This window comes from Hippoglossus stenolepis, chromosome 1, assembly GCF_022539355.2.
Source record: "Hippoglossus stenolepis isolate QCI-W04-F060 chromosome 1, HSTE1.2, whole genome shotgun sequence".
NCBI classification, from domain to species: Eukaryota; Metazoa; Chordata; class Actinopteri; order Pleuronectiformes; family Pleuronectidae; genus Hippoglossus; species Hippoglossus stenolepis.
Genome location: NC_061483.1, coordinates 7,562,428 through 7,576,586, shown reverse-complemented (window position 1 = coordinate 7,576,586; position 14,159 = coordinate 7,562,428). Strand labels below are relative to the sequence as shown.

General features: G+C 43.4%; 1 protein-coding gene across 2 annotated transcripts; it reads right to left on the bottom strand.

The window, feature by feature from the left end:
- Nucleotides 1-95: 95 nt before the first annotated feature.
- On the bottom strand, nt 96-13,585 carry LOC118104918 (NAD(P) transhydrogenase, mitochondrial). Of its 2 annotated transcripts, XM_035152228.2 has the most exons (22): nt 13,445-13,585; nt 13,163-13,315; nt 12,164-12,393; nt 11,887-12,086; nt 11,713-11,800; nt 11,548-11,636; nt 11,227-11,414; nt 10,655-10,788; nt 10,381-10,572; nt 9,696-9,846; nt 8,486-8,647; nt 8,278-8,388; nt 8,036-8,181; nt 7,373-7,568; nt 6,090-6,323; nt 5,429-5,589; nt 4,686-4,865; nt 4,438-4,597; nt 2,337-2,418; nt 1,031-1,149; nt 561-676; nt 96-447 (listed from the first exon to the last, which is right to left on the bottom strand). In XM_035152228.2, exons 2-22 carry the CDS (start codon nt 13,290-13,292, stop codon nt 301-303), a joined length of 3,216 nt encoding a protein of 1,071 aa, XP_035008119.1. In that variant the 5' UTR covers nt 13,293-13,315; nt 13,445-13,585; the 3' UTR covers nt 96-300. The 2 variants fall into 2 exon arrangements, with proteins under 2 accessions (XP_035008119.1, XP_035008110.1); XM_035152219.2 differs by having other exon boundaries at nt 13,163-13,547.
- Between the last annotated feature and the right edge of the window lie 574 nt (nt 13,586-14,159).

Genomic DNA, 14,159 nt, shown 5'->3' with positions numbered 1-14,159 from the left:
ACATGCGTAATAACAAGAAATTAATAGAAGTTACAGTTCATAGGATTTCCCACATATATATAAATATAACAATGCACAAGACAAATGGACTTAGATATGTTTAAATATTTTATTTACAAATCAGCAGTTTTCATATCCCTTAGTTTCAACAAATCAATTCTTCTGCAGTTACGGTTTCTTTTGTTGCAGACCCAGTAAATCTATTCTCTGAAAAATATATTGCTCCTGAAATCCTGTAGTATCTGTCAACCTGCCGCTGTGTTTGAGAACTACTGTACATGATATTATAGTGGGCGTTAACTAGTAGAAGGCCTCTCTGATCTTGGCTTGCAGGCTGTCACAGGTCTTCTTGGCATCTCCCAGCAACATGGATGTGTTGGGCTTGTAGAAAATAGGGTTATCTACCGCGGCGTAGCCCACGCCCAACGTGCGCTTCATCACAACCACCTGGAGGGAAAATTAGGCCGAGACGTGTATGTGTTTACCTTTTGCACCACACCAACAAGAAATGCGAGGATACTGTTAAATATCTCAACGTCATTTAGGAGAGACAAACAAACCTGTTTGGACTTCCACACCTCCAGGACGGGCATGCCAGCAATGATAGAGTTGGGATCTTCTTGTGCTGCAGAGTTCACCGTGTCGTTGGCTCCGATGACCAGTGTCAGGTCTGTTTCTGTGGGCCACGGAAATGTACACATATATTTACGTAAAACAGATGAACGCGCAGACCGCAAAGCCAAATTGTCCTTGCTAATGTTACTGGGTTCTCCGGCACCACACTTATCTCCCTTTGTCATAAACAGAACCATATGTCTCAGACTGCATGCCTGGTTGCTAAGAAAACAAGGCTGTTGCCCAGATAACATGGCACGTCTAAATACCGAGACACAACTCAAGGCTGCTGCAAGTGTAGATGAAAGGGAGGGATGCAATTATTAGATATAATTGTTCTAGTAATATTATCCAACGCCTCCCTGCCAAAGCGAAAAGCATGTGGCAGTAAATATTTTTAAAATAAAAAGTTTACCAGGGAAATCTTGGTTGATCTCATCCATCTCCAGGACCACATCATAGGGAACACCGGCCTCGGCCAGGAGGACGTTCAGCTGGCCGGGCATACGGCCGGCAACTGGGTGGATACCAAACCTGTCCGAGGTGGACACAAAATATTGCTTTTCATCAATATTTTAATTTAAAACACACAACTCCCTGATCTAGATGCCCAAAAATGTAAAAATACACCTGTCTCTTTCTAAAAGAAACTGATTTACTTCAGGAAAGAAGACATTGAAGCATTGGTTCATTTAGTTGGTAGTAGTCAAGCAAAAACTACTGGACAGATTACCACAAAAATTGGTAGAAAGAAATATGGTGTGGATCTGGATCAAAGGGCAAAAGAAGGATTTCTTGTTTCACTTTATTTAACATGGTGAGAATTTGGGCGTTTCGCAGCATTTTGGTGATTTCTCAGAATAATTTATGGATCTTGATGAAAAAAACAATCAAACATGTTTAGGAGACTGATATTTATGAGCGTTTGCAATTTGGTGCTGATCCAAACAAAAATCTAGTATCTAGTAAATTCAAATAAGGTTTCATAAGGGGACCAGGTGGTGCTTTCAAGGGCTCCTCAGTTTTACATTTATTTACTTTTTTTTTCTATTCTGAGGAGCTCTGTTAGTTTTGAAGTAGTTCAGGATTCACAGCTAAAACTTTCTATGATGTCGTAAGAGGACAGTTGGGCCTTGGCGGAGGTAAGTGTTTTCTGAGTGGCATTCTGGTTTTACTGTGTATTATATGATTATTATTACTGATAAATTAATGTGATTTCACATGATTTCTGTAGGAGGTGAATCTATTATTAACTACTTTATATACTGTTGAATAGTTTGAGTTATATTCGTGCATCATGATGTTTAAAAATCATCACATCACATTAAATCTGAAAACTACTGAATACAGTTTTTATGTAAAGAAGTGGAGGAAAACATTTCTACTGATAAGTCGTGGCACAGAATCATAAAATAGAAAACAAATTACAATGCTCATGCATTTGACATTACACTTAAATGCAGTAGTAAAAAAATATACTTCTGTCTTCTAATACTGTCTTTCAAATGTACTTTGCCATTTTCCACTCGCCTAAGAGGAGACAAGAGACAAAACAATTCCCACAAATCTCCTGTCAGATGTGTTATTTTTAAAACCTTCTAATTTAAACTTGGCTTCTAAAAATAGAAGTCAGTGACTGTGGACTCTCGGTTTGACCCCAGCTGATAAACACAGAAGCAGCAGTAATCTCATTTGCTCGGGACACGAGAGCAGAGACTCACCTGACGCTCTTTCCCTGCTCCTTCAGCATTTTCACCATGTCTGCGATCGGGTACTGAGCTTTGGCTGCACACAGACCCCAGCCTGGACAGAAAGTACACAGAGAACAAACAATTACACGAGTTGAACTCTTAATCTTATGATACACTACGCTTTATTTTACAAGTGTCTAGAGATTCTGTAAGCACTCCTTGTTTTTTTGTTTTATTTATCCCATTATCCAATTTCATATTGTGGATTTTGTGTTCTTGTTCTCTGTCTTTAACACGGTTATTGTTCTTTCTTCAGTGGGAGCACAGCGATCCAGTTTGTTCAAAAAAAACAACATACCACTTCTTCCTCCACCATATATTGTCTCTTTTTTCCTCATTCACCACAAGTCTCCTCTCTTTATTAAATCACAGTGGTTCATTGATCCGAGAAGCATTTCTCAGACGGAAAACTTTTGCATGTGTGGTGGGTTCATGTGGGTCCATGTGGGTCCCCTGCGTGCAAAGAGCTCCTTCCCCTGTGTCTGCGTGACCCCTGTTTAACCCTGGTGGTCAGGTACCTTGTAGAGTTCAGCATTGCCCCTAATGGAGCGTTTTTTGAAGCCAGTCGACCGTAACCCCGCATCTTCTAATTCCCCAGACAACCGGAGCCTTCTGTTTCCTCACTGCCGTGCTTTGTTGTTGACGGCGCATTGGAGAAGTCGTGAGTCTGGACTCAATAGCTCCTATGACTTTTCACTGTTTCTCTAATCGAAGCAGCATGTGGGACCACACAGCTGTCACTGCGTTGGTTCGGAGCCATTGCAAAACAACAGCAAGTCTCCAAGTTATTCGAGAGTGGTTCCTGTTGCTCAGGCCACTCAACAAGCACTCAGACGGGCCTAATAAATCAATGTGTGGTCATCGTCTCACACTCAAGTCAATCCCATCAGCCCCTGACTCTTTGCTAACAAACATGCACTGACTCTCACTTTAATCACTGCATTTGTGTCTAGAGACACTGGGGGGGGGGGGCATGTGGGATCATTTGTGGACAAACTGCTCCCTCTTGTGTTCACCGCGCCTCAGTATTCCAGCTTTAATTAATTGCCGTCCAATCAGTCAGTCCAAGTTTCTGGCCGCTTCCAGACGATTTGCAAAAACTTGCAGCTTCTCCAGAGCTGCGGCACAAACACTGTTGATCTGCAGCTTGGCAGCGCAGTCGGGCCTTTTTGTCGGATGAGGTTAATCAGATGGGAGAGAGTGTTGACGGTATTGATCCCGACATGTTGAATGGCTGCAGCTGGAGAGCAGAGGACGATCCAGCCCGTCCAGTGATGAGAAGATCTGATGTTAAAAACCTTTCTACTCCTGTCTCTTCAAAAGGCTCCAGATGCTTCCAGGAGCGTCTCGACTTCTTGCTGCGGAAGAAGCTTGTTCTAATAATACAGTTTGAATGCACGGTTTCAAATAACCACCAAAATCTCCAATGGAATTTAATGGCAGACAGGAGTAGATGACTTTTTGGAAGGTTAATATTGGTTGGGTATTTACCAAATCTAAATTTCTCATTCAGTGTACAGAGGTACAAAGGCCAGTTTCTCACAATGAGGTTTTTCAATTTATGCTGTTGATTAAGTCGTCTGTTTAACCAGGTCAACACAAAATGTGTAGTTTCAAATTAGAGCCTGACTGGTTTTGAGTAAAATATCAGCTGGTATATAAATAAAATGTCATTATCAAAGCCTTACGATGATATTTAACAGTTTAACAACAAAATGTATTATAAATAAGATGAGAAAACAGAAACATAAATAAATATACGGAACATGGATTAAGAAAATAAACATTTTAATTTAAAGTCTGTATACTGGTATAGGAAGTAAACATGTATGCACATATAGTTGTATAAATAATTGTGTGTCTCCACAGGGACAAAACAAATGTTAAATTAAACTTCTGTCACTTTGTTCACCGTCTCATCAGATTCCAGAATTAGATAAAATAAGGTTGAACTTTTTTGGACAGCTGAGCTCAAATGTTCATTTGGTTCACAAAAGGTGAAAATGAAATTCCTCCCACCCTCCCAGTGAACTCCCCTCACTGTGTTCATGGTGCCTTGTGTTGCGTGTACCTGGTGTGATGATGATGCTGTTGGCCTCTTTGATTATGTCAATGGTCTGGTCCACGTTGACCTCAGTGTGAGTGCCGACAATCTCCATGGGTTTACCGCCGGCTGTGGACGTGGTGCCGTACCCGCCCAGGATCACATTGGGCAGGGAGCGGTTCATAGCCTCAGGAGGGAAGAGGAGAAGAACTCAGACTGAGGGAAATGGGCTGAGTGGGTCGTGCACATGTGGACAGATGTGTTCGTCTACTCACCACACACATAATGTAGGAGAGGATGGCACCGGAGGAGCCAATCAGAGCTCCGACGATCGTCATCAGGTTGTTTTCCAGGAGGAAACCTTCAGCGCACAGAGCCCAGCCAGAGTAGCTGTTCAGCACGGTGATGACCACGGGCATGTCGGCACCCCCGATGGCTGCTGTCAGAGTCACACCCTGTTGGAAGTGACGAGAGGTCGCGCGGGTGAAAACACAAGAAGTTGGCAAAAGAATTCAAGTTAAACTTTTATTAAAACCAACTTTGTTTCCAGAGAGAGATTTAATGAGATTCAAGAAAGCTCTACAATAGCAGATTTGTGTGAACATCTGCTATGATAAAGATTGTAAAGTATTTTATCTTTATATTAAAGTCTATAAATACAGAGGAATCGCAACAAGGTTGGCAAAGCAGGCAATTTCCTAGGCCCCCCCCCCAAGAATGATTGTTTATGGTTTGGTTAAGGTTTGGTTCAACATAGGGGCCCCAGGTTCCTTTTGCCTGGGGCCCTAAAGTCCCTAGAGACGCTCTTGTCTACATGGGTAAAGGAAGTTAAGGTACGGATGTCTCCTCTAAAAAAATAAAAGTTTTACTTAATTAATTATGTAAAACAGTCATTGACATTCAGGCATCAAGACAGGACTTTTTCTTTAATTCAATTTTCAAAAATAAATAGATGAATCATGTTGCAAATCTTTTCTTTCTTCCAACTTCTCATTTCCTCGTCTTCGTGCAAACTCACCATAACAGTGGAAAGCCCCGACACGCCCATCAGACAGCCCATGCCTGTACCATAGCTGGTGCTGAGCATGAACGGCACGATGCCTCCGACCGACGCCGCCATCAGACCGGCGTTCAACATGTGTCGTCCTGGCAGCATCAGGGGGGCGGAGTTCAGGATGCCTGCAAGGAAAAAACATTTTCAACAAACATTTTCATAAAAATAAAGAGCCGCTGTTTTTAGTTCGGCTGAAGGGAAATAATGTGACATGTGTCTTTGAACCCGGACACTTCTCTGTGGAGGCCTCTGAGATTCTGACCAATCCACAAATCAAACAGCAGACCCCCGACCAACCACAGACAAGCAGCCACTGCCCTGCCCATGAGCAAATTACCAGAAAGCTTCACATGTGTTCCTCTTGATCATTCACATTGTGATATAAATTGCTGACGCATGAGTCCAGGTCTGGATTTAGTAGAGGATCTTTGGCTTTAACTAGATGAAAGAGACAATCAGTGCCAGAGGACGTACGGCTCAGTGTGTTTAGACAGATATTAGTGAGCCCTGATCAGATTGGAAAAGGAAAGAGTCTTCTGACTTTAAATTTGGGAAACGCACACTATATATATATATATACATACCGTCCTGCAGATGCTACAAACATTAAGATGAAGCCCAGTACCTTGGAGCTTGCCGTAGGCCACCAGTGACCCACTGAAGGTGACGCCTCCGATGTAGGTGCCCAGATAGGCCACGGTTTTGACCATGCCAGCGGCTGGGTGAGTGTCCAGGTGGGGGAACTCGATCATGTACTCGGCGACGCAGGTGAGAACGGCTGCCAGCCCCACGAGGCTGTGGAAGGCCGCCACAAGCTGCGGCAGGTCGGAGATTTCAATGCGCTTGGCGATGGTCAGACCTGCAGTGGAGATGAAGAGAGGAAAGTAACAGTTACGTTGTTTGGCAAATCAAACAGCAGACACTAAACTTCTCATGCACACCGGCTGGGTTTAAGTAAAGAAGTTAAACAATGCTATGAAGTAAGAAGCTAAAAAAGCGCGAATGCTTAAAAAGGCAAACACCTGTTTCCAGTTACCGAGCCTGGTCTTCAAAGACGATCTGATTAAACATGAGTAAAGTACTTAAGTGTGTTCTCTTGAAAACACAGGGTCACTAATTTAACACCCCCACTTTGCATGTGCGCTGATGATAACATCATTTATCATCCCGCTTTCTTTAATTACTATTAACATGTTCGACATTCAGACATGATGACTACACCCACTCGTCTCCGAGTCTGGACAGGATGATTGATGCTCTGTAATGAACAAAATATACACGATTTCAAGAGTTGGAGTTGCATGCAAAGTTAAGTGAACTGTTGGAATTGAAAAGATCAAACGCCAGAGCTTTGTTAATTTTATTTCTTATTAAATGGAGACTGGCAACCGTGAGAAACCTCGTTGGTGCGCAGTGTTGGAGGAAGTACTCAAGTAAAGTAAAAGTAACACACTGACTTTTCGACTTGAGTATTATAAAGGATAATGCTAGCACAGTGTAGCCTATTCCCTAATGTAATGGTCGACTACATCATTAACTGTGCCCACTTTATATTTTGTTCAATACAAGAATATTACAGATTATTAAATTATGCTGCAGATGATGCTACTGAAAACTTTTTCATATGAATCAATGGCAGAGTCTCATCCCCAGTGATGCTGCAGTCGCACTTTGCTCTGATTGAAGGCTTTAATGTTTTCTGTTATATGTAAAACATGTGATGCAGTAGAATCTACAGATATTTGCTGATATGTGTAGTGGAGTAAAAGTGAAACGTAACTGAAAATAAATCTACTTAAATTAAAGATAGATGGAAAATGTACTTAAGTAGAGTCTATCAACTGACACGAGCAGAGAGTATCGTGTGCATCTCAACTGCAGATCCTCTACAAGCAGGAAGTTACCAACCGAGGGTTCCTCCAGTGGCCATGGCCAGAGACATCTGAGACAGCAGCTCTGGCGACGGCTGGAGGGCCCCGAGCGTGGCAGCGATGCCCCCGGCCACTCCCATCATGCCCAGGGTGTTGCCCAGGCGACTGGTGCGCTGAGTAGAGAGGCCGGCCAGCGCCCCGACGCAGCACATGCCTGAGCCCAGGTACATCATCTGAAGTGAAACAAAGATCAGGTTCAAATGAGTCGTTGTCATCTTCACAACCCCTGATGTTCATTTTTCAATATATTTAATATATTTATTTTCTTAATACTTATCAATAAAAACAGATATCTCTGTGATATTAACTATGCTTGAAGTGGTTAAAACGGTTTTAAACAGTCATAGAGAAACAATCTAGTTAATACTTAATAATAATCAATGTATAGACAAGCATTTTTGTATAGCTTTTTATTTTTTAATGATACTTTTATTGTTGAATTGGTTTCTTTTATCTGTTTTGTTTTACTGCTTTGCTGAGTATGATCAGTTTTTTCTATCATTTGCTAACTTTGCACTTTATTTTGTGAAGCACCGTGTATCTCTGGTTTTGAATGGCGCAATAAAAGACAATATTATTCATAAAATAATGTTTCCACTGGTATCAAATGTAAGTGGAATGATGCTGTGTGTTCTGTCACCTGCTCGATGCTGTATCCAGCTGCCACCGAAGCTCCGTATCCGCCCACAAACGCAGCTCCAGGCAGGATGTACAGGTAGTTGTACTCAGGAGGATCCGTGGGACGCTTGAACATGTCCAACATCTTCTGGGTGATCAGAAAACCTCCTGCACGCACACACACACACATGCACAATTAAAGGGGTTGAATGGAAATAGGATGAATCTCGTTTTCTATTGTTAGATTTGTGTTGAATATCAGACCAGCAATGTTGATGGAAGAAACAAAGGCAGCAGCCAGAGCCAGACTCTCGGGCAATGAGGAGGGGGTGAGACCTCCGCCCATCAGCACCAGACCACCTACTGCCGTCAGACCTGACACAGACAAAAAAGTGTAAAAGAAACATTAAACATCATGTCATATCACGGAAACATGTAATTTGTCCATGACCACTTTACGTTGGCTCCTGACCTGAGATGGCGTTGGTGACAGACATGAGGGGGGAGTGCAGAGCGGGGGTCACACCCCACACAGTGTGGTATCCCACAATCCCCGCTAAGCCGAAGGTTGTGACCATCTGAGTGAAAGCTGCGTTGGGGGATATGATGCCCAGAGCCAGGCAGGTGGAGAGACCTATAGAGAGATGGAGAAGAGCAGTGTTGTTGTTGTCGCCTTTTAATACGTCAGTGTGTCGTTCTTCACCTCGCCCACAGAGGTTATATCCTCACCCCTGTTTATTTTTGTTTGTTTGTGAGCAAGATTACAGGAAAACAACTGTTCGGATTCCCACGAAACATTTGTGAAAGAATTTTTCTTTCACTTTTTGCAAGAGAATAATTCATCGATCTTAAATAAAAATAAAAATCAGCTATTAAGGGAAATGAGTTTGTAAAATTTGGTACAGCTCGTTTGAATTCCAGGGGACTTTGGTTCAGGTATGAACTCTCTAGTTCCTCTTTGTCGCAGTCAGAAAATGTGTTTTCCTCTCCTATTTGCCATCAATTTAATAACAAAACATCTAATTATTATTTTATAACAGTGTTTTCTGAAACTTCACAGTGCAGAAAGTTATAATCCCACTGCGTCTAGGTTCAAAAGTCCCGTTAAAGATCAAAGATTGATTTTAGCAAAACGGCCAAACACATTTTTTATTATCAGTCTCCTGATGATTTTCTCTATCAATCACTTGCTCAATAAAACATCTGAAAATAAAAGACAAAAATTCACAATGATGAAATTTCCAAGCCCGAGGAATTGGAAATTCAAATCCAAATATTCTCTGTTCATGATAATGGACGACAAAGGAAAAGCAGCAGATATTTACAATTTATGAGCTTCCAGTGTTAATAAATGAACTAATTGTATCAGCTCTATTTGGAACTCCTTTATATTGCATAACCAAAATATAACTTCAGAATAAGAAGAAATTATAAGTAAAAATAAGGGCTTGAGAAATTTAAGCCAAACAAAACTAAAGAGACATTATTCTCAAAAATGTTGGGGTTGGAATAATTGAACGTACATTTTATTATTCTTCAGTATAAAAACTTATTTTGCAGAGAAACAACAAAAGAGAATCGTACAAATCCCTCATAAAAATAACTTTGTAGTGAGTGAAAATTCTGCCACATGTCTGGAGGTGTGAGGGTTCTTTTGATTGATCTGCGTGTTCGTGTCTGACCTGCAGTGTAGACGCCAGCCGAGGTCATGGTGCGGTTGAAAGGGGAAACCGTTGCCGCTTTCTCAGCCTTCAACTCGATGATGGTTTTTTGTTTTATTGGTGCTGGGGGGACTGTTTTGGGCAGCGGGGATGGGAACATGTTCTGGCCTTCCTGGATAAACCAGAAAACACACACACACGATACGCTTAGTGTGAGAACACAGACGACGTCCGCAGAGTTTTGCGTGAGAAACACACATCCAGACTCGACTGGAGTCTTGCGTTGTGGGTGATCTCGCCTGGTTGGTGGGAGCACTCACACGGACGGCACAGGAGATTACACTGAACAAACAGCAATCACGAAACCGGTTAGCGGAGGTTTCCAAAGATAAATTCTCTTTTAAGAGGCCTGAATAATGCTTAGTTTGACGAGGGGGTAAACCGATATGTCCTGTTGAGGTTGCATGATTTCTCTGCCATAAACAATGTGTCAAAGTAAAAAATTCCTGGAGAAGTATATTTTGAAACGTTTATAACATTCTTGCTGGAATCCAACATGAGCTATTCCCAGCTTGGATCTGGTTTTTAGTACTGATTTGGTGCCGGATCACAGCATGACAGGATCCGATAACTCATACTGAGAGTGAGGGACGCCAGCGGGGATGGAGGCTGCCAGCAGACGGATACAACAAACTAACAAACCCACCTTCATAACGAGAGTCCCACGGATGACATGGTCAATTGTTCCATAGTCAAACTGGTCTGTGGGCTCATAGTGGAAGTACTCCTTGTCGGGGCTGATGGCCTTCAGCAGCTTCAGGACGTTGTTTGAGTACAGGGCGCTAGCCTGCGAGGCCATGCGACTGGGCAGGTCTGTGTAACCGATGTGTGTCACTCCCTGCTCATTAAAACAAAAGGAGAACCATTAGTGGATTTCAGGTGAGAAACACAGAAAGCCAGAGTTTCTTTTGTTTCCTCACCTTGTGGACATACAGCTCACCAGGCTTAATGGTCTCGATGTTGCCCCCCGCCTCTGCAGCCAAGTCCACCACCACGGAGCCGTCCTTCATCGACTCGACAAACTCCTTCTTGATCAGGATGGGAGCTCGTTTCCCTGCGTGAGAAGTGAGGGGAATAAAAAGAGACAGATGGATCAAATATCCTCTCGTCAATTTCTAGCCACAAATGGGAAGAAGAAAAAGAAACAAGCTTAATGGAGTTGTTTTTACGGCTGAAATGCTTGCAATCGATTTCCTGCTCACAAGCAACAGATGTGAGTCAACATCAGTATTAAAGTTCACATCAGTAAAGTTCCAACATTAACATTTTTACCTCATCTGTTTGTCAGTTAGCAGAATCAAAAACTACTCAAATGATTTCCAGTCAATTTCCTGGAGGGGAAGCGAATAACCCAAGGAAGAACCCATTCAACTTTGGTGCAGATCCAGGATTTTTTTCACTTTCTTCAAAATGGCGAGATAAATAAATAAATAAATAAATTCCGCCAAGGCCAATAAATAAAAGAGAAGGAGAAAGAACCGGTGCAACTGACCTGGAATCAGTGCAGTGGTGATGACAATGTCAACCTCTTTGCACTGCTTAGCAAAGAGAGCCATCTCAGCATCAATGAACTCTTTGGACATTTCTTTGGCGTAACCTCCGACCCCATCGCCAGACTCTTTGATGTTGACCTCTAAAGGCTCCACCCCGAATGACTTGAACTGCTCCAGGGCTGCCGGCCTGACACGGAGGACACAAGCTCAGGTCAAAATCATCATCATCATCATCATCATCATCATCATCATCATCATCATCATCATCATCATAGCAATCATTGTAAGTCTAGTTTTTTTTATCCCCCGCCATCTTGTACCTGGTGTCAAATCCTCTCACTATGGCTCCCATCGACTTGGCTGCACCTGCTGCTGCTAAACCAGCCACTCCACCTCCGATAACCAGGACCTGTACAGCAGAAACAATCATGTATATTATTGTGGGAGAAAAATAAAATCACTCATTTTAACTTCTGGGTTGTTACCTTAGCCGGGGGGACTTTTCCTGCAGCTGTGATCTGACCAGTAAAGAACCTGCCAAAGTTGTTGGCAGCCAGAACCACAGCTTTGTACCTAAGAAGCAAAAAGAAACGACTTGAGTTTTCTGTGTCTACACATTCCTGGACAGCTCCAAAACTGTGGATCTACATGTTCATTACCCAGCGATGTTTGCCATGGAGCTGAGTGCGTCGTAGCCCTGTGCGATGGTGACTCTGGGCACCTGGTCCATGGCCAGCACGTTGCTCTGTCTCTCCGACAGCCTCGCCATCAGCTCTGAGTTCTGCGCTGGATAGATGAAGCTCACCAAGGTGCTCTTGGGCTTCAGGAGGTCCACCTCGCTTAGGCTGGGGGCTCGGACCTGAAGCAGGAAAGGGACATTAAAGGTCATGAGTGGAAATTCAGTAATCATCCAGACTCATCCAGATTTGTACCAACCTTGAGGACCAAGTCTGAGCTTAAGGCTCCGTTGACGTCAGTGATGGTGGCTCCAGCCTCCTGGTACTGTTGGTCAGAGAACTTGGATTCCTCTCCAGCTCCACTCTCCACCTGCACGTTGAAGCCCTGTTTGACCAACGCCTGCACGCCGGCAGGCGACAACGCCACGCGCCGCTCATTCTGTAAGGTCTCCTTAGGGACGCCCACCACCACGTCCTTGTAGAGCACACCTGGACACACACAGAGCAGCTGGTGGTTGAGTCCTCGGCACATAAAGAGCCCAGGAATTAATTTGAAAAGCAAAAACAACCTGTTAATGCAAATATATATATATATTTTTTTAAAAGGGCAAATATTTGTGTCTTTAAGTTTTTGTACAACACGAGAGTGTGTGTGGAGCTGAGGTTGTGTGGCTGCGTGTCAGGTGACACATTTCTCTCCATACATGGCATGATGACCTCCCCAATGTGGTGACATTATTAGCAGGTGATTGGCCCTGAGCCAGCACACACACACACACACACACACACACACACACAGCGCGGCGCGGCCTACACGTCCACACAGACACACTTTAAAATCCAAACTCTGTAACTTGCAAAACATTCACATACACTTAAAGGCCAAGTACCCGGCAAACAGCACAGACTCCATAAACAAATGTCTGTGAGCAGAATCAGCCAGACTGCAGTGAAAGTTTTATATGTCACCTTTAACTGACCTCTCACATGTTCTCACATGTTCTCACAAAGTTACCACATGGCCTGCACCACTGTTCCCTATTTTGGGAACATCTTTGGTAGCGTGCTGCAAACAAGTTCACGATCTGAGGAGTTTTCCACTCTTCTGGCAAGAAGGAGCGTGTCCTTGAGTGAACTTAACTTTCCCATTCCTCGACTCACATGCCGAGGAAGCACAGACCAAAGAAAGCACACAGACACAACTTGCCCTCTGTGAGAAAAACAATATGCAAGGGGACGAGATCTGTACATTTCTTACCTCTGGAGGCATTTTGGTCCCATAACACAGGGAAAGTCCTGAATTGCCTCCTTCCAGGAATCTTGTGACGGACCCCCCGCTTCAGGAAAGTGGCAGAAGAGCTGGAGATGCAGCGCAGGAGGGTCGACATGGCCACAAGCGTCCGTCTGGCTCCTTAATACGAACACGAACAAGCAGATGCAGGTGATAAATAAACGCTATTTCTTCATCTGCTGTCAAATAACAAAGTACATTATAATCCCCCCCCTCTCTGAGCAGGTCCTGAGCCCCAGAGTCACACACTCAGCCTGTCTGCGCTGCGAGGCCTAGAAACAGCAGAGTGACATTTCAGCTCTACAGGACACGACACACACACACGCGCAGGGCCCAGGGTTGATTACAGACTCCGGGCTTGTTCGCGAGATCTGGATCTGTGACGGCACAGAGGGGAACTGTGCCAAGTCTGGTCTCGGTGTTGTGGGCAGGAGCAGAGAGACGCAGGCGAGGAAACAGATAAGTCAGAGAAAAGGTTACGGGACTAAAAGGATCAGGACGCAGACACAGGCAGCTTCTGACATGAGACAACTGAAGAGAGGAAATGTGGTTTGAGCAAAATATAAACATGTTTTCATTACCAAACTAGAAAGACGCTCAGGAAGTGCACACGTCCGCCAAGGCCCAACAGTCCCCTTATGAAACCACATTTAAATTTACTAGATACTGATTCTTCTGCACCAAATTACACACATTCATAAATATCAGAGATCCTGAATTATTCTCTGAGAAATCCACAAAGATGTTGAAAAACACCCTATAATCGCACTTAAATTTAATTAAATCTTTCTTTGAGTTTAGTGCTTTTGACAATTTGGAAAATATGTTCCACCCTGACCCATAATTCATCCTTCCACAAAGTTTCTGGGTAATCTGTCCTGTTGGTTGTGCATAATTTTGCTTCCAAACATACAAACAAACAAAAGGATAGGGGTGAAAACATAACCTCCTTTGAAGAGGTAGA